Here is a 24,889-nt window from a genome sequence, read left to right as displayed (position 1 = left end):
ACCATCATCATTAAACAATTTACATAATGAATAAAATGGATATATTTAACTACCCTTTTCACATGATTATGAAAGAAAACCTATTCAATTCAACGGCTATAAATAAATTTAAATTAGGTCAAAATTTTGGGATGTAACACATGACCTCTCCATTATGGTTTGAAAAGGAATCATCATGCCTGAAACGAAAAAAAGTGAAATCACAACGAATAATAACTAAGTGAAATCAAGTCTTAGTAAAATTTGAAGAAGAATAATCGTACCTGGAATGGGGCCTGAGGAAGTACCCTACCATATGAGTGGGTACATGGAGTTAACTGTTCCACCTCTTAACAATAACTTCCCAAATGGAATGAAATTTGAATTTATCCCCTTTGTAGTAATTTTTATAGACTCTTTGGCCCTATCCTCGGCCTCATAAAGATAACCCATTGGGGGTTGATCCCCATAAAAAAACACAAAACTCTAACCACGGTCTCATACACCTACAATTGAAATTTGAAAAATACAAATTAGTTTACAAAAAGATCAATTAATCAAGCTATTGACTAAATAAGTTGCAAATTAATAATGAGAGACTTGAATCAACAATATTAAAAATTAAAGTTTTGAAGTTACCTTTACAATCTCAAAAGCCTCGTCCAACTTTTTTTGTCAAAGACTATGCACTCGACAACCTTTCCTTTAGGCTTCTTTGAATACGTTGAGTCAAGTCACGGTTGACTCACAAACATTTGTTTTAAAGAAGACAATGTACCAATAATAGTTTGCAACATCAAGAAAACTGTTTGCAAACCTTGTGACATTGGGTCTCACCAAATCTCTCTCTTTAGTGAATTGTCTATTCAAATTTAGAACACAAGGGTGATTGTAGATATACTTTGTGATCCGCCTTGCATCTTCCACAATTGGAGTCACCCAATCAAGTTTTCCTATGTCCTCCAAAAGAAGGTCGAGTGCATGTGCTGCACAAGGTGTCCAAAAAAGAATGGGGTGCTCTTGGTGGATTTTACCTGGCATTTTAGTAAAAATTCAATAAATAGTTTCCATATTTTACATCAGAACTAAATTAAATATCACTTATTAATATTTAATGATAATCATATGCAATATAAAATTATCTACTGCCACATGCTGCGGCATTATCTTTGATGATTTGCACCACATTCTCTACTCCCACCTCCATGACAACGTTCTCCAATATTAATGCCAACATCTGTGCATTTTTCACCTTGTTGGAGGCATCGACCGATTTCTAAAACACTGCATTATCCTTGCAAATGGTTCGGTTTTTTCCATCTATCCACCCATAAGAAAGAATGGTGCAGCCATATTTACTCCGCTCTTTGTCATGTCCCCAATTTTTTGGTGACAGTTCAATTTAATTAATACTGGTTGTCCAAGGACGACTAATTAATTATTTTAATTAAATAAATAAATAACTTTATATGTAATAAAGTGACTTGGATTATAAAAATATTTAATAAAGTCACTTGAGGGATAAGATCAAAAATGTTCTAGAAGTCTCTGGAGAGGATGGAGGGAAAAGAATAAATAGGCACCCCGGGGCTCCATTCGAATCAGGCAGTTGATTATCTTTCTTTGATTTTCAGATTGTGATTCAATCACAGGTGCATTGTGGAACCTAGGGTTTCTACAATTGTCACAACTGGCCATTGAGAACGATAACTCTCAATAGGTACGCAATTTTGAGGGTGTGAAATATCATCTGAATTATTGCAGATTGGAGGTGACGTTACAGTCATTTCATCAGGGGCAGAATCTGTGGCTTAAGACTAAAATTTTGGAGGAATTAATGGTAGCGCATCATTGATCAAGAAATTTTCTAGACAGGGCCAGAAGTCATTACCTGGACTTACCCGTTCTCAACAGACTTGGTTCGAGCATAAGGAAGGGGCGATTTGTTATTAGCCGACAACAGAAGAGTGATTAGTTGTAGAGGAAGATCGGAGTTCTTATGGGTATCGATTCACCCTAAGAGTGGACGCAACCCGAAACCAGGATCGGGCTGGGAAAGTTAAGAATATATATGCGGAGTGTGTTTTTTATGGCCGTTCATTTCCAGAAATCGAAGACGGAGAAAATATGTTTGAATACGACTTAATGCCATGCGGGTCCAAGTTCGAGCCCTGATCCAAATGAAGCCATTCATATCAGTTATCACTTGTTGAAATTTGATTCACCACGGAGGCGTAACATCCCTGCTGGTGATCATATGTGAGAGTGATCAAATGTGGGACTATGGTTGCAAATAAATCCGCACAGGAGAATTGACTCGGCATAATTGTACCCAGAAGACGCAGATCCGTTGGCAGCTCAGAAGATCAGGAAATCAGTATTCCCTCTTCAGGTATAACAGAGGCGGTCTTTTTAGGTAGGCAACAATAACCATTTAGTTTGGGTGCCGCATTGCACGAGTTTGGCGGAGTGGTAGGAAAAGGCGAGAGATCAAATAATCAAACACAACAAAGAACAGCTGATAAGTGAAAAGGATGTGACTGTTACATCTGACCTTTTATCTGATTCTTGAAATATTTGAAAGGAGTTTGATTGGCATCAAGATTTAGACAAACTCAGCAAAGATACCTTTTCCATTAACTCAGCGTTTTCGATCTATGTTACAAAATGGAATTGATTTGAGCACAGTGGATGTCAGCTATGTGAGCAGTCGTTCATGGTACTTTTTAAACCTCTTTGGTCTGAGGGGACTGTTTAGCTTGATCCTAGGAGAAGAAAATGCCCTAGACGATACGCAGCGAATGATGCAAATGAGTGGAGGATTTGGGGTTGATCCATCCAAGACTCTTGGCGCAGAGAAAGACGGTCTAGATATAATTCAGCATGAGTGGGCTCTGCCCAGGATAGAGCAGAGAGCGGAAGCAATTTTAAGAAACCTTGCAAGCTAGTCGTCTCTGTGTAATTGTAGTCTATTTTGCTATTGGCGTTTCCATTTTGTATGTTAACCATTTTCTTTGAGTTGAGGCATTTTCACTTTACAGTGTTATTTCAAATTGTTTTAGCTCAGTTTTGAGTGTAATTTAGTATCACTTTATAGCTAGGGTCATTTCAGTGGTATCTGAGCTAGTCAACTAATTGTTTAACGGAATGTCTAACTCTTAAAGTTTTAAGTTTTGGTGCTTAAAGAGTCAAAAATACCTGCTGGGGATATTTCACTCTTCCCCACCATCGCTCTTGCCCTATTAATTGCATTTACGAGCAACCTACAAAATCAAGTTTTAGTACACAATTTTGATTTAATAAACAAGAAAGAACAATTAAAATTTAAAATTGAACTCAAGTGGATTTTGATTATTTACTTTCCTCCCACCCAAATCCTTGCTAGAAGGGGCCTTGTACCCTTTTTTGAAAACTATTGTTGCGGTCACCAAAATTTAGCCAATAGGATCTCTCTCAACCACATGTAATGGGAGATTTTGAAATACTAAAAATCAACACATGCAATATCAGTTTTCTCATGTGCCTCCTTGTTCCATCCAGCGGCCTCTAATGATGGTTGTGCTCTAGGTGTGTTCTTGGGCACAAAATATTTGCCTATTCCTGATGCTGATGGTGGTGAAGAACCAGACTACTAGAGGAAGAAGAAGTTGTAAATAGGAGGCACTTTGTTTGCAGATGTGCAGGCCATGAAGAGAGCCCACTATGCACTCAAGTGCTTCTTCTTCTTCTTTAGTGTCAATAGGAGCATCTTGAGTTTCAGCTATAGCTGCCCTCATAGATAATCTTCCTCTCTCCCTTTGCAATTTTTTCTCTTCCTTGTTTGCATGTAGGGCATGTAACAAGTTTTTTAATCTCTTTTGTACCTTTGTCACATGGATTTGTATTATGCTTCCTAATGCTTGCAAGTTGGTATTTGAGGTGGTTTATGCCTCTAGGAATTACTCACATCTTATGCAAATCACCTTCCTAGGCGGTGCTTCATAGGCATACCTCCATGCCTTATATCTAGCATTTTTAGATCGGGTGCTTATAAATCCAGAAGGACATGGTGTTAGTGGCCACACTTCCTCTGATTTTGCCATGCCAATTTAATGGTTAACTGCTGCCCTACTACGCATAGAAATTAAAAACAAAAAATAAACATTTAAGAAAAATAATTAAACAACGTAGGAAACTATCTAAATTACTTTCAATATTTTTAGACATCATTCAAAGTTAAGAAAAAAAAACTAAACAAACAGCTAGGGTTTGATATTTATTAAAAACTAGATATTCTTCAAACAAATAGTGATAGATTTAATAAAACTTGTCAAAATAGTGTCAAATCTTCTGCTAATGATTCAAAAACATTTCTAACTACTTAGGAATGATTTTGTATTCATTTAAATGCAATGAAAAAAGAATCAAATGTTTTTAAAAAACATAAAAACAAACTCAGCAAACCTACCTGGGAATGTGATTTTTCTTGAAAAACAGGTTGAAATCTTCCTTAAATCCACTCAAATCTCCTTCCAATACTTTGCACTCACCTAGCAAGGGCTTGGAAGCCCACTTTCCTCCTCTCTTCACTCAAGTCGTTTCAAACAAGAAATGAAAGCTAACTGTGCTGTTTTTCATTTCAACGCTGCCAATAAAATGCAGGTGAGATTTTTTTTTAAAACTTGCCTACTAATCGGTGAGTTTTTTAGTAAAACCTTTGCTTGTTTAGTCTGCAATTTTTCTTGGGAATAATTTATTGGCATTGACAAGTTTGCCATCTGTGGTTGAGATCATAGATCAAAATCATGCAGATAAATAGGCGATAAACTGGCTTCTCGCGAGAAGTTAGAGATCGCGAGAAAACACATAGTTTTCGCACGAGAAAATAGAGCCTAGAAGTTTGAAACTCCTCACCGAGAAGTTGGTGATGTAACTTGTGCTGAGAACTTACTGTTTTCTCTTCGTGGATTTAGTACTCAATAGGTTCTGCATTCTATTCATGAATTGGAGGAGAAATTTTCATTTCCACTTGTGGTTTGTCTTCAGCAAATTAATATTTTGTTTTGATTTATAAAATCAATGTCCTTTATGGATGAACTGCAAATTGAAGATTGAGCCTAATTTGATTTCTTTTTCTCGTTTGCAACCTTTTTTCTTCTTGATCTTGCTGAAGTTTTTGCTGTATCTTTTCTTTTATACTTTCAGCCTTCAGGTTTCTCAGCACTGTGGGTTGCTTCATCATCATTGGAAGAACGTGCTTTCATGTTGCCCATCAAACAATAAAGCAATATTCTTTTCCATCAGTTTGTGAATTTTCTGATCTACCCACCAATTGGTATCCTTGGTAACTAGCTTCATCAATGTTGTCAAATCTGTAAGTTTCAGAACTAGACCATTTTATTGGAGGAAGATCTTCATCTTTCTCTTCTTCATAGTATGGTTGGGTACAATCTCCATCATCTTATAGTTGATCAGGTGTAGGGAAAAGTTCAGATATCCTGATTAAGTTTACAAATATTCTTTACTACATTCTCCTCATCTCATATTCATCTCAGCTGAATTGGCCCAAAAGTCTTTAGTTACCACTTTGTGCTTGTATTCTTTCCATTTACCACACCAATTTGGTGATAGGGATCAAAGTTGGCTTTGGACTTGCCAAAATAAAAAGATGGCTTCAGTAAGCCAATTTGCTATATGTAGTTTGCTTTAGAGTTCAGAGTCTCTGACTACATCGACATTCCACATGAGGATGTAGTTTTGTTACTTATTGCCATGGTTACCGGGAGACCTGTCTCCATCCTAAAAGTCACGTCTCGGAGACTGAGACGCGTCTCAGAGACTTTTCGTGTCTCTGGAGACCTCAAAAAAGGTTGGAGACTTCATGACGGAGTCTCCTGAAGTCTCCCTGTCTCCTAATCCAAAAAGTGAAGTTTCCCCGAAGTCTCTTGGTAAAATATAAATGTAAAATATAATATTAAATAATTTTATATATTTTAGCCCTCATTTTAATGTTTTTAATACAAAAATTAAGACCACCGACAATTTAAATGATTAAATCATTTAAAATATTTTATTGAATAAATTAATAACTTTAAAAACATTAGAAACACTTTTAAAAAATTATGTTTATTCAACAATTTAAATGATTAAATCATTTAATATATATTTTTGGAGAGATGATTTTTTGGAGAGCATGATAGCTGAAGACCTTGAGATGGATGATCACAACCTTGTGGAGTAGATGATAGTACCATCGACATACTAATACTAGATATATTTCTGTTTTTTGTTTATTGTACAAAATGTTCATTTTTGTTTGCATATCGGCAATTCAGCATCAAACTATATTTTTTTGAATTTAAAATTTGAATATGTAATGATAATCTCAGCGATTATCAATCTGATATGATGGTGATCATATGCAATATTCGAAAAACAAATATGTCAATGAGATACAATATTGTGATCATGTGAGTTTTGAAATCTTTGACTCTATGAGTCTATTTTAATTTTTAATGTGACATTAGTATTATTATTTACTTTAGTCTTACAGTATTACTATTTTCAAATTTTGTATTTACTTTTAGTATTAGACTCTTTAAACTGTTAATTTTTTTTTTTTTTGAAATTGCCGTCTCCAAGTACCCCTGTCTCCTATTTGAAAAATTGCCGTATCGGTACCAGTACCAGTGTCGGAGACCTCGAAGTCTCCCCGTTTCCCGGTGACCTTGCTTATTGCATTTATATATATCTAGATGAGCTTGTTTGGTTTGTTTACTCATTTATTGACTCATTAGATGCATCTACTATGCATTTTAAATTAAATTTAAGTCATTTAAAAAATTTCTGATATTTTCCCGAGAGGTTATCGATTTATCTGCAATATTTGCCGAGAATTTTTTTTTCTTGCCTCACTGATAAGTGGCTGAGGATGAGATTTTGAACTATGGTTGAGATGACAATCTGGTAGGTTTTGAAGTTCTGTCAGAAGCTATTCTTCCATACTGTTTTGGAGTTAACAAACATCTCATCTCTTTCCAATGTTTTTTTATTTGATTTAGAGTTTGCTGTTTCTATGTTGGCTGGAAACTTTTTCTTCTAATAGTTTAGCCTCATCGCAATACTTCCTTCCATCGTTTGTCTGGAAATTAAAATTGAAACTGTATTTGTTGCAGCTTTAATGCTTGTAAACTGTACATTTATTTTCTGGCCTGCTAAAAGTGAGCATGTGATACAGATATTGATAGATTTCTTTAGGAGAATTTTTCTTGTTTCCCAAAGGGGTATCTTTTGGTTTTCACAATCTTTGTTATCATCTTAGTTTTATGAAAGAGTTTTTTGTTCAGGCCTTGATTCAGAGGTTAATAATCATGAAATCAGTTGTATTTGTTGACTAATATTAACCGTAGGATCTTATTGTATCGTTTAGTATTTCACTTAGGCATTCCAAGCTCAAGATGTTCTCTAGGAGTGTTAGAAGTCTTTGGCATCAGATTCAACATCAAATGCAAAGTTCTAAAATGTATGTGTTAACCTCTCTGATTAATTGAGGTTGAGTATTCTAGTTTATGGGTAATGCATTCCCAAGAAGGGCTTTTAATGCAATAGTGTGAATTAAAACTTATTACGAAAAGAGATATGCATGGGAGTTATATATTTAGTGTTTTGCTGATGATTTTTTTTTATAGCTTTGGATGGCTTTCAATAACAGGATTTTCTTACTTTGGTTTAATTTTATTAGGGAAAATGATATGCAAATGAACCTGTATATATAATGTGTAAGCATGTATGGAAAGTTTCAAATATTATAGTTCTTTGAAAATAAAACAAATAACATTTTTTTTCAGTTTAGCTATGCTTATTATGTTATTAATCTATTTCCATTTTGTTGGTGGAATGTGGCTTATTCTAACATTATGCATGTGGATCCTTAGCATGACTGCAGATTTGTAGATTTGTAAATTGCTCACACCTTGTTCAGACCTCTTATTTTTTCACTTCTTTTTAGAACAGCATTTCTTAATAATTTGCTTGTGGAGATTTTAACCATGAAGCTCCTCTTGTTAGTATCACACCTTTTTGTGGTACTATACCTGTTGCTATTTTCCATATGGCCTCTTTCTCATCTTTGCTTTTCGGTTTCCTATGTTTAACAGTTTGCAAAGTGATTATTATTATTAATGGTTTTGCTTAAACAGACATAAGCTGTAATTTTCAAATTTATTCATAGGTATATCGTATATGCATTGAGTGTCTATATATTTAGGAGATAGAATTGTAGATAATTGCACTGGGAATTGATCCATTTCGGTGATGTTGAAACTTGACTGGTGTTTTGAATGAAAAATTACTTGGTTTTGATCTCATCACTCTTTCTAAATATTTATTAAAAAAGAAAAACTTAAGCATTGAAACCTGCACAAAACTAAATTAATGTGTCAAAATCTGTTAATTGGAATGCCATATGACAAACAAGTCGCAATTACTGCAAACCAGGGTTCCACAGAGTTTCCTTATGGGGGGACATTGGGATGGGTTTTGGAGATGGGGGTGCCAAGGGCCTGAATTTGGGAAGGGCAAGGGGATGACAGGGGGACAACGATGTAGAAGTGAATGGGGTGGCACTAATATACAAATTGAAGTGAATTGAAATCTTCAAGGCAAAATCTGCAATATAACATCTCTACAAGTATCCAATGAAGGAAAACTAATTATTTGAAGTGAAAGATTTCATTTAGTATGCAATGGCATGTGCTACATAGAAGGCAACCTAGGGCATCCTCGGAAGAGGTGGCAGGTGGTGGTTCTGTGGGGTGATGTTTCCCCCAAGTCCCCAAGTCTCAGGAACATCCTCCTACAGGGGATGCAAGTTGTTTTGGGGGGAACACTTCCCAATGGAACACTGCAAGTGCAAACAAGGGTTGATCTAGTATTAAATGAAAAAACTAAAATACGACGAGTTATCACTGGAGCAAACTAGAAAAGAAAAATAAAAAAAACCTTTGCTAGAGGTTACACTCTTCTAAGATTCAAAATCTCTCTATATACCCAATAAAGCTCATGATACCAATCTTAGAAGTCCCTCTGTAGCTGAGTATAACTATTCCATATTATCACCAAAGTCAGGTAAGAGGGCTACAAGATGATTCAAAATGTACAATATGATACATCATGGTAATATGTATTTTAGAGTACTTAAAAAGTTACATAAAATTTGTTGCACACTCGAGCACAATTATTTGAGTTTGCCATTGTTTTTAAAAATCTGATGAACCATTTGTTAGATTTTGTAATCTACTTTGCTGTTAGCTTCATTATATTTTAGTTGCTCTTTATTGTGCATCCAAGTCTGCATACATAATTTTGCCCCCATATTTTGGTCTTATATAAATCTGAGCTTCTGGTTTTTTCTTAGGCAATCTTCTCTGTTTCATGAAAATACAAAGCTAGACTCATGTTGATGCACCTGACCATGCTTTTCAGAATTATTATGAGGTTGGGTTTGATGTGGATGCACTTGGTCTTTTTGTGACCTTTTCACACATTGCCCCATTGCAAATGGGGACCCCTTTTTTTTGCCAAGTAAGGCAAGTCTTTTTGCAATTAGTGTCATCTCTTGACCCTTGAAATACATTGGAATTGGGTGTCATGTGCTTTTGGCTTTGAGAAAGGAAGTTTAGTGGGAAATAGTGAGTTTCGTTAGGTAAGAAAAGGACATCTCATTTTTCGAAGGGCTTGCTAGTAAATTGTTAACTGTTTTTGATGAACATTTTAGTTTTGGAAGCTTCTGTTTTTAGTAAGTTTCACTTCTCCTAGATTGGCCTAATTTTGAGTTTGGAACTGCTTACTATTTTCAGTAAATCTCACTATGTTCCAGATTGTTCTAATCTTGTGTTTGAAAAATCAAATAGTATATTTATTTTTGGTAGGTCTATTTCTGGCAACTGATGTGCACTAAGAGAGGAACAAGCAGAGGGTATCCAGTTCTAAAGGAAGAGTGAGCAACTGAGGCAGATGATCCAAATTTGGCTAAGTGTGAGGGAGCTATTGATCCTTTTTCAAATGTCCAAAAGAGGAAAGAGGCATGCAGACATTGAAATTTCATTAAGTCTGGAGAAAATCCTCCTCTACCTTCAATTAGTGCAAGGAAGGAGATTCACTAGTGTTAAGGATTTTTTTTCCAAATTTCCAAAATTCCTTCTCCATGCCCAATTTGTGCCCAAGAGGGACAATTCCAAGGTACCAAGGAATTTTGCCTCACAAGGAAAGTCCTCCACTATGGCTAAAATGCACTCAAGATGGCAGACACTCAAAAATTGGCTTAAGTGTTTGAAAATTCCAGGACTCCTCATGTGCACTTACGTTGGAAAAAGTAGAAAAGAGTAAAAAATGGCCAAGTCTTGGAAAATTCCATGACACCCTCTCAAATGTACCCAAGATAGAGAAGGCAAATGGAAATGTCAAAAATGGCTGTCTTGATCAAGAGGTACATGGAGATAGTTAAAAATTGATCAAGTAGAACTTTCCCTCCACATGCCTTGACAAAGATCATAAGCATTCATTCTCTAGTGCCAAGGAATTTTTTCAAAAAGTGAAAATTCACATCCCTATCTCTTTTGCACCAAATGTGTGGATTCTTCATTTGTCAAAGTTCAAAAAATTGCTCTCCATGTCTCAAATGTGCTCTAGAGCACCATTCCACAATGATCATGGAATTTTCAAAAAGTCCAAGAGTCTGTCATTGTGTCTTGTATGTGCTTAATGGTGCTATTTTTCCTATTAATAGGAATTCTTCAAAGTGATCAAAATCTGCATTCACGTCAAATGTGCGCTCAAGAAAGAAGTTGCAAGGGATGATTAAAATTTGGTTGTATGGAATTAGAAGTTGCAAGGGATGATTGAAATTTGGTTGTATGCTAAGTTGCACGGGTACCTCCCCCCCCCCCTTCGGACCACGTACCAGTTCGAACCGGTTCGTGGTTCTGGGCCGGTTCAACCTGGTTTCGTTTTTGGAGGCTTGGTTCGATCTAGTTCGAACCAGGGTTCGAACCCAAGAGAACCACATATAAAATTTCAGACCAGGGTTCGAACCCAGGAGAACCACATAAATTTTCCACATTACAGCATGTTTTAATTTAATTTATGTTGATACATCTTGGGTCTGGGTTGGTAGGCATTACAATGCCACAGTTTTTTAGTGTTGAGTAATCCCTAGCTGTAAAACACTTTCTATTTGAATCAAAATGCTACTAAATTTGAGACACCCACAAGAGAAGATGCTCAACATGTGGCGACCACCATGACCAATTTCGAGGAATTTCAGGGCCTATTTGAGTAGCAATATGAATTTTTCAAACACTAAACAATAAACAACGTTTTATTGGGAAATGTTGCCCTGCAGAAGAAAGTTACGGTCACATGAATATGGTCAGGTGGGGCAGCTACTTACCACATTGTCTATCACTGTTTGGCTGATTATTTCTCCTCTAGGTATATTAAAAATTGTATTAAAGAATATTGAATATGGGACGTCAGACTGTGTTATCCAGAGGCCTCCATGAATGGTCTTTTTCCAGTTTACTATTGTTGATCAGTGCTTGGGAGATTGTGCCCAAAGAGATTGAAGAATATTCAGCTGGTCAAAGGGATTTACCTTCTGCAAGCTAGATCTAATTAGTTTTTAACCACGTTCAATCGATTATGTTAATCATAATAAGAGTTTGGTAAATAAATTTATGAAAAGAAGAAATTTTTATTAAAACTTACTTTTGATCTGCATAAACTAATCAGATACAGTTATGAATTTTTTAAATGAAAGGGAAGAGATCTAGTCGCTAGGGGTTCCAATGATCACTGTGGTTTGCTACTATATTGTTTATGCTGTTTTAAAGTTTTTTGTTGTTCAAATTTGTTTATGCTACTATGCTACATTCTAATTCTAACTCATGCTTCGTAAAGATGTATATATATATATTTAAAAAAAATAAATATTTTTTTACATGTTTTTGTACTAACGAACCCAAACGAACCCAAACCCCTTTTCAAAATTTTGTCGAACCAGCGAACCGGTTCTTGAACCCGAACTCGGAACCGAACCGCAAATCGGCAACTTAGGTTGTATGGAATTCCTTCCCATATTTCAAGTACACCCAAGACTGAGATTGAATAGAAACATTGAAAAATTGGCCAAGTGTTAAAAGCCCATCTCCAAATCTCAAATGCATCCATGGAAGAGAAATGAATAAAGATGTAAGACTGAAGTTCCCAAGGAGATATCTTGATATAATGTCACATTCTCGACAAGCTAGAAGGTGAAAGCCATTAGTGTAAGAAAGATCCAAGATGAAGAAATCTAGAGTAAAGAAGTAAAAGGACAAAATGGGAAATCTAGTTTAAGGCATTCAAATTCCAGAATTCTAGTTCAATGCATTCAATGTTAAAGAACAAATGTAGAAAGAATGTAACATCTTGAATTTCCTCCTGAAATGTAAGACATAGTAATGTAGTTCTACGTGAGAAGTTTCAGAATGACAAAATCATTGACACAGAGTCCAACCCATTTTGAGAAGGTGAATTCCCAATCAAGTACATGGAAGAAAGAAATTGATCTAGGAGAGATAGTTCAAAAGAGTTAGTCAAAGTTAGGACCTTGGTCGCAAAATGCAATTAGAAAATGTTGCTCATAATTATTTACCAAAATCTACATGGTACCCAATATGCTGACATGGTAATTCGTGCCCTTGATTTCAAGTCAATCTTGGCTGCTTACTTGTAGAAGGAGCTCTATAAAAGTCCCTAACTTCTCATTTTGTAACTAATAGATACATAGATAGATAGTTGGCTCATACTAATCTCGTTCGAAGTAAAGAGCTTGTGCTCGTTAGGGTGGTAGGTTAGTAGAAGGAAAAGACATTGTTGTAAAACTTGGAGAAATTAAAAACTGATTCCGTTGAAGATATGGTGGACTCAATGTTTATTTCAACTTGTTGCATGGTGTTCTTCCAATTTCCGAGTTATTAGATAAAGTGCTTCGATTTCAATGGAGAATGCAATGGTGTTTGATGAATTTCCATGGTTCATACTTTTTGCATCTTGTTGATTATAAGTTGCAATGTAAATTTAGCTCAAGCCCTTGTTATATGGATGCTAAACTTTGATCATAAAATGTGCATAGTTTGTTATGATGTACATTATGATATAAAAAATCCTTGCATAACTCTCAAAAGATTGCACCGGTTTGTGCAAAGTTGTAGTTGATCTTGGTGAAGCAAAACTTGGTTATTTTAGAATTTGTCCACTGCAGTACTATCCATTGATATTGGTGTCATTAGGTATACAGTAGATTTCTTTCAACCTTTCACCTTTTACTTTCAGTGCATTTCAGTTTTGTCATTTAAGGAAGAAACATCATGAGATTGCAATATCCGGTCTACACTCTCTGAACGGGCACTGAAACCTCCTTCTGATCTCGTAGTAGATGGGATAGCGAAAGATGAAGTGAGTCTTTGTTTTGGCCTCAGCCAAGGTAAAAATCCAATCATCATTGTCAATATGATGGTCAATTTGAATCCAAAGCTGGTGGGAGCTGACTCTAAAGAAGCCTAGAGAGATATGGAGGTTGTGACTCCAATGTCGAGTCAAGTAGACAAGACGAATTATAATCCCATCTTGAATATCCATGAAGTGCTCAACATAGAAGGCCATCCTTGGACGCAACCCAGTGGAAGGATTGCTCCAAGTCATGATAATATACTATCTATAAATATTGAGTCTAACATGACCGTTCAACTCCTATTGAGAGGGGAGGAGGTGAGCAAGAACATCAAGTGAAAACTAAAAGGGAGGGAGATGATCAATCCCAATCCTAATTGAGCCTAGCAAAGTAGTGGCTTAAATATACCAACAACGAGACATGGTAGTAGGGTCGGAACTAGTTACAACAACTAAAGAGCAATAAGCTAGGTAGGAGTCTCTGTGGCAACCATCAAAGAGTCCACAAATCCTCGAAGACGGTGAAGGAATTGGACCAGATCAAAGATGGCTCCAAGCCTGAAAGGATGGGCCCCAAACTCAACAAGAATAATGCTGTGGGGAGTAGATAGATGACATTTGATGATTCGCCAAAGGAAAGGGTCTAAACCCACTCAATCGTGGTCTAGTCATAATCTAGGAAAGAGGGCCCCAACACCATGGAGCTATATAACATGGTCGGTTTGACTAAGGAGTCCAAGGGGAAGAACTTGGACGTAGTGTCCTAAAAGTGATGTCTAAAACACTCTCTCCAATATGGCTACGAAACCCAACCCTTTGTTAATCTTGTGTTGTATGGCAAGTCTCAGGGGTCTAGAGAACTTAACCTTGAGGTAGGTGTAAAAGGAAGAAATCTCAATCTCATGGTCTTGAAAGTAAAAGTGGAGATGGGAGGTCTTCAAGCAGTTGAAGACCATAACTTGGTCTTGTTGATGCGAGTTTTGTATCACTTACATAACATATTAGCAATTGAACATTTGATACGGAATATCAAACATACAATTCCTCTCTTGAAAAGTTATTGCTCATGGGATATGAGAATAACTCCAATGTTTCTTACTCTTGTGGATACACGCTCAGTTTTATCGATGTGATTTGCTGATAATCACGTAGGCGGCCTTGGGCTATTCTTTCGAGGATGACTTGGACTTTGGTGGGATGAAGGTGATGGTGGCTCGGTTTGTGAAATGTGTGGGTGGCAGATAATGTTGATGGTAATGATGATGGAGGATGTGTCTGCCAATGGTGATGTTGATGGGAAAGTGATGGTGGTGGAAGGTGAATGGATGTGTTCTAATATTCGACCTACTTTAACTTCTTTCCCTAAACTTCGACTACCCAGCTACTCACTATTCTACTCCTACTCCTATGAATGGAAGGTTAGCAAATGGACGGGGATTGAACCTAATGAGAGCTGACCAGCGGCCTCACTTCCATAGGTGCAATGATTCAAAGGAATAATAAACTAGCTTACCACACAAAGCTTCCCAACCAGCCACTAGGATGCTAGTGGCCTAGTATTGACCCCTATCAAACATTTACCAATGCTACCGTACCTCTATCCATCTACTTTACTCTCACTTAAACAACTTGAAATGAAATTTGCTTCAACAACTTGAAAAGAAATCTAAGTGGAAGTAGAAAACATGCAATAACTCCAAATGTTCTTAATCAACATGCAAATCGCAACAATGAAGAAGAGAGCAATTTTGGTATTATCTTCGCAACAATTTCTCCAACCACTTTACAAATGAGAGCAAATGGCCTTTTATAGGGGCCAAAAATACAATGGATGGTGGAGATCAAAACAAGATCAATGATCCAGCTTGGATCTTCAAAACCCTAATTAGGGTTGCCACCCCATCGGCCAATGAGAAGCTGCCACCTCATCAATGGACCAATGAAAAAAGTGCAAAAAGTGGCAACCAATGAGAAGGCACCAAAATGGTGGCCAATAAAAAATAGACACTTGTCCTTTTTTAGAAGAAAGGGGAAATTTGCCACTTGGGCTTACATCAAATGATCTTCTAATATAAATCTTCCCCTTTCTTTCATCTTCTTAGCTAAGGCAATGAACTTAGCTAGCCTTTCGTTAACTTCTTCCATAGGAGGACAAGGTGTGTGCTTCACCTTGAGTTCCGCTGACTTCGCCATGCAGCTTGCTGCTTGTAGTATCTTTTCATGATCCTTTTCATATTCCTTCGCAAATCCAATAAAAACATTGAGAGAGGAAAGGGTGCCCAAATGCTTCTTCTTGATAGCAACCTTTCCTAACTCACCCAACCTCAATCCAAAATCTGTCTCCTTGACATCCTCTTCTTTGATGTCCTCAAAATCAAGTGCCACTCCAACGGCGCTCATCATGGTTGAAATAGAAGTGTCGACGCTTGGACTATGTTGTGCAATCTCATTATGTATTTCCTCAAGTGTTCTAAATTTGGTTGTTAATGCACCAAACCAAGATTCAACTATACTCAATCCTCTCTCATCAACCAACCTGGTCCTTTGCAAATATGCCTCTGGTAGCCCAATGAATGCCTGCAGCCTAGGAATAGCCAAATCTCTGATGGGAAGGAAACCTTTCCACTCTTCTTCGAATAATCTAAACTTGTCTCTAACGGCCACTAATGATTGGAATGTCGAGATGAAGGCAAGAAATTTCGCCCATCTTGGATTGTATCATGGATCCAATCCCTAACTTCGTGTAGCTGAGCTGATATCTCTTATGAATTGCTCCCGTTGTCTTGAGGAAGGGCTGCCTGGTGTAGCTGTTGGATGGGCTGGCTATCTCTCCAATATTTATTCTCGGCCTCCAACTTTACTATCCTTTCATTTGCCTTCCTTAACCTTTCTCTGATTGATGCCATACCTTCCTGGACCTCCTCACACTCCATATCATCTGTATTCCTTCCCAAGTTGTGTTCAACTATCTCATATTCTTGGGCCACAATCTCATTCACTGCCTTGTTGACTGTTGGAATAACAATCTGAACCTTTCGGTGATCATCATTGTCGCTCCTGATTACCCTTGCCACCGTTTATGCCATTTGTTTTCGGTTCTCGCTATCACCCTTTTCCATTAACCCTTGGATGTCCTCAGCTGTATGGGCTGTTACTACATCGCCTTTTGGCATAAGCATTTTTCTTAACCATCGTGGTGCAATGCATCTCCCCAAATCTGGATTTGGTTCGATTGACAAAGCATCATCAACGGCCTCGGATTCCCGACTTATTGCCTTGATGTCGATTGGTCCATCTTCTTCTCTACTAGTTTCTTCCATATCATTTCCTTGCTGGTTCTCCGAGAGAGGGGAGTACTCGGTGCTTTCACTATAGCCACTTGATTCCGAATCAGAGCTCACCTCCACCGCGGCCCCTTTATCATTTGAATTGACCTCTTGGCTTCTAGCCTCAATTATACTCTCTCTTGATGGCACTACATGCTGTCTCTTGGCTGGAGGCTCTGGATGTTCTTTGCCCTTCTCTACCTCCAAAACTTTCTTCTTGCTATTTCTAATCATTTCCTGTTGCCGTCTATTTCCTTCATTCCTTTGTCCAACTGATTCTGCTTGTCTCTCTTTTGACTTCATCATCTCGTAGGTAAGGGGAATCCTTTGTCTTTGTAGCTTCCTTAGTCCTTCATTATACCACGACTTGGTATGTAAATCTACTGCCCTTGTGACTGCTTCCAAGGAAGGATCCTGATGGTCATCCCAATCCACTGGATTCAATTCTGTTCCTTCTACTGTATCATAGTCTTCTCTCAACACATTTCCATCATCCTCCAGTTGATCCGGAATATCGAGGCCTTTCCATCTAATAGCCCTCATCATGTTTACCGACAGCCTCGAGAAAGCTAGCTTTCTCACATGAAAGTCATCTTTGGCGTTGGCCCAAAAGTCTTCTATGGTGGGAACATGCTTGAATTCATTTCCATGAGATACCTTGATAAGACCATTAGGATTGAATCGTTGTCTTGCTTTGTACCATCCTAGATGATACCATTTCAATTCCTTCTCTACGGCTTCAAAGGAGGCCCGATTTGGGCAACTATCATTGCCAATTACGATTGAGAATGAAATGCCTGTTTTCCCTTCGTTTCTCATTATTCTATCATAGTGCTCAAGTTGCCTAGCCAATTCTACCAAAACCACCTTGTTGGGTGGGTACCTTGGAAGCCTCTTAGGACAAACTGTACTTCCTGCCACTCTAATGTATGTAAACTGCAGAAATTGGATGAACCAATTCCCATATTTCTTTATCTTTGTTTTTGCGTCTGATGAAAGTCTCTTAGCAAGTGTCCCTTGTAGTACCCTTACTATCTTCATAGCGAAGGCATCACAAAATATCTTGTAATCCTTCTTGTTGTGCAAATGGAGCTGCGGATAGCATTCATGTACCAAATATTGTCCCGGTCCGCTACCAACTTCTCCTAAGGCCTTAAGTCCCGAACTCTTGTACAATCTAGCAATTAGGTAGAATAGATAGGAGCCCATGTCGAATTACCTTTGGTTTTGCACGGTTCTGAGTTGCAATTCTAAGTTCTCGCTTATGATCTTGGTCCAATCAAACCTTCTTTTCCTTTTCTTGATATCTTCAATGAAGAAGTACATCCAGTTTTCAAATTGCATCCCTTGAGCTAGGCCCATGATCCAGCTGAGCAGAACAACGAGATCACCATATTCTGGTTTGAAATCTGCCATTGTGAGCCTCGATGATCTGTTAACTCATTTCTTTCCCTCGCGTATCCAATTCTGCTTTAGATGCGTGTAATAGGCCTCTTGGTTATCTTGAAATGATTTAGTTGCTTGGTCCATCATTACAACCGTCATGCCCTTGTACTGGGGAATGTTGAATGTTTCTTTGATTGCTTGTTCGCCAATGCTGGCAAACACTCTTTTCCCTTCATCAGAAATGATGGATTTACTGTTTAGATCAAATCTGGATGCACATTTCATAATTAATTCTGGACAGGGCAATGTGGGAGGAAAAGCCGCTGCATGTACAATTCCGCTCTTGTATATCCTTTTTGCCAAGGGGGATTGTCCTTCCTTTAGTCTGTCCCTCATCCGTATCATGTCCACTGTACCGATATTGGTGTCGATTATTCTCTTCATTTTCAGGAAGAAGGGAGTTTTGGGCATCATATCCTCTTTGTCTTTCTTAGTGTTTGCCCGTTTGGGATTCTTACTTGCACTACCATCCTCCATGCTCGTCGCCCTATTACGGGATGGTAGAGTGGTGGACTAGAAGGCAAGAAGAACCAAGAGGAGCAATGCTTAGACTAGAATGAAAGATGGATGTCAGCTTAAGGACCCTTTGCAACTCTAGATGATGAAAATTCACCTTAACCAATAATCTTACAGCGACTTTTCGGAACCTAGGACAAGACCTCAAGAACTCCAAATCCCTTTGCAAATTAGAAATTTAAACCTCTAAAACTATCCAACACTTGCTCAATCAAACAAAATTCAGACTTCCATATGCATCCCTTGTCTCAACAAAATCGCCAAGTCTGGTATAAAAAAATGCAGTCCTAAATGGGGAAAAATCAGACCTTCACCATGAATTGCCCATGTCACCAAATCAGATCTGCCTCAAGAAAATGCCGAGAGTGAAAATTTCTGCCCTTGTCTTAATTCGCCCAAGCATGGAAGTCCTCAATTTGCCCAAAAATGTCACCTAGGGCACAAATCGCAGCACATAGAAGGAGAACAAATCACCAAAAATCTGCAAAAATCTGCCCACAAGGAAAATTGCCAAGGCCTGAAATCTGCTCCTCAAGAGAAATTCGCTCAAGAATGGAGAGGAATCTGCCTTAGAACAAAATCGCCTAAGCATCAAAATCTGCTCCCAAGGAAATTCGCCCAACAATGGAGAGGAAGGAATGAATTGTGAAGAAGAAATGGGAAAGAGGTCCAATTTCTTTTCCCTCGAAGCTGGCTGACCTGGTCCTGGAGGAGAGAAAAAACCAAAAATTAACTCCAACTCATGGCCCATAATTAAGTACTTAGCTCAAAAATTTAATTTTTCCCAAAAGAAAATTGCATTTTAAATTTGCCAATTAACTCCAAATTGCAAAAAGAAATCAAATAATGCCTTGAGGGTGTTAAATATTTCCATTTAATGAGGGTTTAGTAATTAATACGTCACTAAATTTGGATTTTGGCTAACCAAAAGCCATTTTTTCAATATTAAATTACCAAATTCATTAAAAATTAAAAAGTTTTCAAGGCAAATTAATCCAATTAAAGCCAATTTTTTGCAATTTTCTACCAAATCGGTTTTGCCAAGCTATTTAAAATTTTATGACAATAAAATTGCCCCCTAGAGTCAAAAATCAATTTTTTGTAATTTAACCCCATTTCACCAAAATTAAAATTTTCACCAAAGAAAAATTTGAGATTTTCCAAAACTTAAGCCTAATTAAAATTTCCCTTTTGAAAATCATCCAAATTTATACAATTAAAACCAAATTTTCAAAAGAAATCGTCTAAGTACGAAATTCACAATTTTATCCTGCCAAGTTGAAATTAACTTTGAAAATTATTCGGCCTAGGGATAGAATTGATAGCTCTAGAAAATCAAGTTGAAACTGGGTGAAAATAAGCTAAGCCTCCCCACACTTGTCCTGAAGGTGCCAAGGCGTAAAATTTTCAAAACTCAAAAATTTTGGGCAATTCAAAAATTTGCCGAGGCGATTAAAAAGGGGGGGGTCCCCAAGATTTGGGGCGATGTGTTAAAACCTCACAACAGGTCTTACTCAGGTTCACTAGCTACTGCAAGTCACAAAAGGAGGCCAACCCATCAAGAAGACTTTGAACACCCTCCGACAAGGATTCCAAAAGAACCACATTGTCAACGAAGAGATGAATGGAAATTGGGACCTAGTGTAAGTAACAACCATTGTCGAGGAGCGAGGAATCTCTAAGAAAAGCCTCAAGCTCATCAATGTAGAGGCTAGACAAGGTGGTGGAGAGAGGGCAACCCTGCTTCACCCCAGTGGTGCTTTGGAACAGATCGGAGAATCCCTCTCTAGTCCCAAATCCACCCACTACAGTCTCATAAAGCCTCATAATAGAAGAAGCTATAGAAATTGTATAACACTCATCATATAGCCTAGTTAGATTCTTCAAATTCATTGTTAGTTCTTTGAAGATTGAAAGTTTGGCTAGGAATATTGAAAAATGAGGACTTGGTGTTGCATAAAACATAGTGATAAAATGAAGAAAATGGCATGTGCCATGAAAGTCCATTTAGTGTCAAAGGGTTAAATGGCCCATGGGGCTTTTGAGGGTCACTTCTAATCAACCTCTTTGGGGGCTTGGCCTGTGGACCTTCTGAGGGCCACTGACGATTGACGTGATTGGGGGATTCACTCCCAACCCCTACTAGTTGCCATGCCCTTGCTGTCCCCAAATCAATGGTTGTGGTGCTTTATAAAAAACCAATTCCCTTGGCCCAACACTCTGTGATGACAAATTGGCCATGGTTTGATAGCACTGGCGACTTAAGGGGCATGCACTAAGCCAATTCAGTATTTAGTTGTTTCTCCATTCTTGGGCGTTAGCAAGTCAAAACTGCCTTTGAATGGAGTAGGTTGAGTGACCAAGATTCTCCTTCTTTCCCCTTTTCTACTACTGCTTCTTAGTAGCTTATTTTCTTATGTTTTATGATTTGAACATATGCCCCATATGGGCTCGAGGGATTTGATTATATCCACCCTTCTTTTTGTTAAGGTTTTTTCTAGAAATAAAGATAAACAACAATGACCAAAATGAAGAACAATAAGGCACATAGATACACAACAATTTATCTTGGGAAAACCCTCCAACTTAGGGGAAAAGCCCAGCCACACCAAAAAAATTCTCTTTTATTAAATAATAGAAGTTCGAGTATGATGCCTTCTACTAAATACCATGCTTATCACACAAAGCAATCATATATATATTGAATTGAGAGACTCTTCGTATCATAACCGAAAGTCTCTTCATATTCCAAATGCTAGTAGCTTCATATATCCAAACGCATGTTTCTTCATATAATAAAATGTCATATATTTATGATGAGACACCTAGCACACTATGAATGTCACATTGTGATCACTTGGTTATAAGAAAGATACAAATGAATATGATAGAAATATCATCATAAATCTCTTCTCTAGCAATATCAAGGTAAAGATCTCTAATGCAGCTATAAACTTAACACTTCTTTATGATATGTGATTTTATTTTCATATAAATGACACAGCTGACACTTACTCATAAAGAAAAATTGAAACAAACTTCAATGATCATTTTAGAAAAAACAACTGGAGCAAGTTAGCCGAGCTTTATTGTTTCTTCAATAATAGAGCGGAGTCTCCAGTCAGTGAACCTATTTTTCTCAAAGCTTCAATAATCATCATTTAGTTTCCCTCAGTTATCAAATAAATGAGGTCCTTGACCAAAGGAGACTTTCATACCTTGGATTAGAGCTAATACATCTATGATGTCTGTAGTTGTAATGAATCAAGGGCATTAAAGGCCACAATCTTATCAGCATCATTGCTTTTCCTACTCTTGCATAAGTCACATTTGGATGCACTGTTAAAGTTTCATCTCCAGACCTAAACCTTGTATGCCATTTATTTAGTCTCGGTCCCTATGGGTTTCTTGGTCTAGCCTCCTTATTTGGGTTATCAGCAATATACAATTTGTTGTAATAGTACAACCATAAACCTGGCTACAACTCCACTATAGTTTTCTTCTATTGGTAAATCAATATGATTATTTTCAAGCTGGTTTATTCGTTGATCAGTTGATATGGAATTTATCATCCCGATCCCAGTTCATGCCATCATTATTCGCCAAAATGTCAGCTATTCTGTTCTTTTCCCTTTTTTAAGTTTTTAAAATTTGTATGTAGAATTTTATCATAAGAGCAGTTCCTTCTTCAAGTAGACTATTATGTTTCTAATCTTGGCAATAAGTTCAAAGACTCAATAATAATTGTTGTTACCTCAACCTGCTGAGTGAAAATTATTGAGAAGGGCTAGTTTCAAACTCTTCAATAGAAATTGCAAGTCTTTTATGTTTCTGGGTGTCTTATACAGCTGCAAGGCATGGTCTCTTATGAGGCCTCCTGCAGACCTTGGATCATGCTTTAAGGCATCATCAAAACTAAATATCCAATGGCCTTTTTTCTGAAGAAGTCCATTGAGCTTTCTCTCTTAAATAGCTTGGATTATCTGCTTTCAACTTAAATAGTTTCCCTGTGTAGAGCTTGGCAGAGATTGCATCATATATTCAGGATCTTGAAATAAGTAAATTTGACAAGATTTGAATGAAAATTTGATTGAATGTGTCATACTTATCAATCTTGACTCAGGTTGAAATTGTTTATATACTGCTAGTGCAAAATATGTAGAGCAGTTAAATTTTAAAGTTCACTGATCCGTTATAAAGGGTCCTTTTTTTTCCTACTGCAGGTTTTTAAGAGCATGGCAACTAAGGTTACACAGTCATTAGTGAGGAAGCCTGATTCTTTACGATGCCCAGCCCTGTCAGTAGCAGAAAATACTGTTTGTAACTGGAACTCAAGGAAAGCTAATTATACATGGAAAGGCTTTAACCAGTTCAATATCGCTTCCACAACACCATTTAAAAATAAAGGGTATGGAAAATTATTATATTATGTATCATCCCACTTTTTTTTTGGATTTCCATATTCTGAAAATAAAAACATATTATTTGGCACACAGTGACATAATATTTTTTACAATAGCCTGGATTCGTTCTTCAATGCTTTATGATGTCCGAGATCATTTCCCTTTGTTTTAGTCCCCTGGATGAGGAAAGAAAGGGCAACATAAAAATAACTTTATCATTATTTTGAATAATCAAATTTGAACATGTTATTTCCTTCACATTTCTGGCTTTCCACTGTTACTTTTTATCACTTCATTAGCAATATGATAAAGTAAGCGTGCTAGATCTAAACACTAGTGTGTTAGACCAAGCACAGTTACCTGGGACTTGCAGCATGGCCCCTGATACCTGTCACTTATTTTGGAAACATACTTTGGTAATGTCTACAGATATTAGGAGACTATAGCTGATGCATCAATACATCTCTTGGAAATATCCTTTGAAAATCAGGGTTTCCTCTAAGAAGTTTATAAAAATTATAAAATAGGAAGACATGGGCTTTTTGGTGTTGTGTACACTACTGGTTGAAGAAAGTTATACAAACCAAAGAAAAATAATAACTATGCCATTTTTTTATAAACTTTATGACATGTTTTATAGCAGAGAATTTTTACCATTAAACCACAAAATGCTAGTGACAAGAAGGGTTAAGATGTCTGTATATTGATCCGTATGGTTCAATACTAATAGGAGTGCTTCATGTTAGCAGCTTGTACTGATAAACTAGAACGTCAAGTGATTTTCATTTTCAATTTTTTATAATTAACACAAATACATGAAAAACTATATCTCTATAGACATAAGTGACATAATTCCCTTTTAGTTGAAGGTCATTCAACTATTGCTGACTATATTAATGGTATTGTCACATAATATGAAGTCTTCAGCAATAATGGTTGTGGATATTTCCAAGCAATCAACAACTTTTCCTAGAAACTTTACCGAAACAAAGGGTTTCTAAAGTATCTCCCATCCTTTCATTTACTGTACAAATATATCGTATGTTTGCATGTCATTTATTTGAATTTTGAATTGTATAAATCTTGCACCAGTTTTTATTCATCTGAACACACACACTCAGATATGTACGAGCATGCATAAATATAGGATACACCGTATAAACTGCTGAATATAAAAGAAATCTTCACCATGTGATTCATCTATTAACTCTCTGATTTGATTTGGAAATCTAAGAAACTTATGTAGTCTCCCCTACACGCCCATCAAAATTTATTACAAGTAGTAAAGAATGAAGGACAAAAAATTAAGTGAAGTTAAAATTAGATGTTTAAAGGAGAGTTTCGTTCTCATAGTTGGAAATGGTGATGAAGATAGGGACAAGTATGTTGGGTGGATATTGTGCAATTGACAGTTAGATGGAAAACTCGCCGAGTTTCCTAGCTTGGCGAGTTTTTAACCAGTTAACTCGCCGATTTAAAAACTCGGCAATTTGGTAAAAACTCGCCGAGTAATCGGCGAGTAGTCGGCAAAAACTCAGCGAGTTTTTCCTAAAAACTCGCGATTTACTGGTGAACGCGGCCTGTGAGGATTTAAGCGGCAGTGAGTGTTTTTTCTCATTCTTTCTTGTATTTGCATTGTTTAGAACCTTGAGGAGTGAAGAGAAGAAGGTTTGGAGGCATTCTTGGCTGATTGCAAGTGATTCAAGGCGGATTTGAGTGGATTGTAGAGGATTCTAACCGATTTTAGAA

The 24,889-nt window shown here is 37.1% G+C and overlaps 1 protein-coding gene across 1 annotated transcript in view; it reads left to right on the top strand.

The window, feature by feature from the left end:
- LOC149531568 (ycf20-like protein) overlaps positions 1 to 24,889 on the top strand; it is a 66,927-nt gene that overhangs the window by 5,121 nt on the left and 36,917 nt on the right. The window contains exon 2 of the mRNA XM_089810698.1: positions 22,961 to 23,145. Within this exon, the coding sequence (XP_089666824.1) occupies positions 22,961 to 23,145 (185 nt within the window). The remainder of the gene's footprint in view (positions 1 to 22,960; positions 23,146 to 24,889) is intronic.

Source organism: Cupressus sempervirens, chromosome 11 (genome assembly GCF_028749045.1).
Source record: "Cupressus sempervirens isolate cs-2001-9-10 chromosome 11, ASM2874904v1, whole genome shotgun sequence".
In the NCBI taxonomy this organism is placed as follows: Eukaryota; Viridiplantae; Streptophyta; class Pinopsida; order Cupressales; family Cupressaceae; genus Cupressus; species Cupressus sempervirens.
The sequence above is the reverse complement of the archived record's forward strand: the minus strand, read 5'-3'. Positions and strand labels throughout refer to the sequence as shown.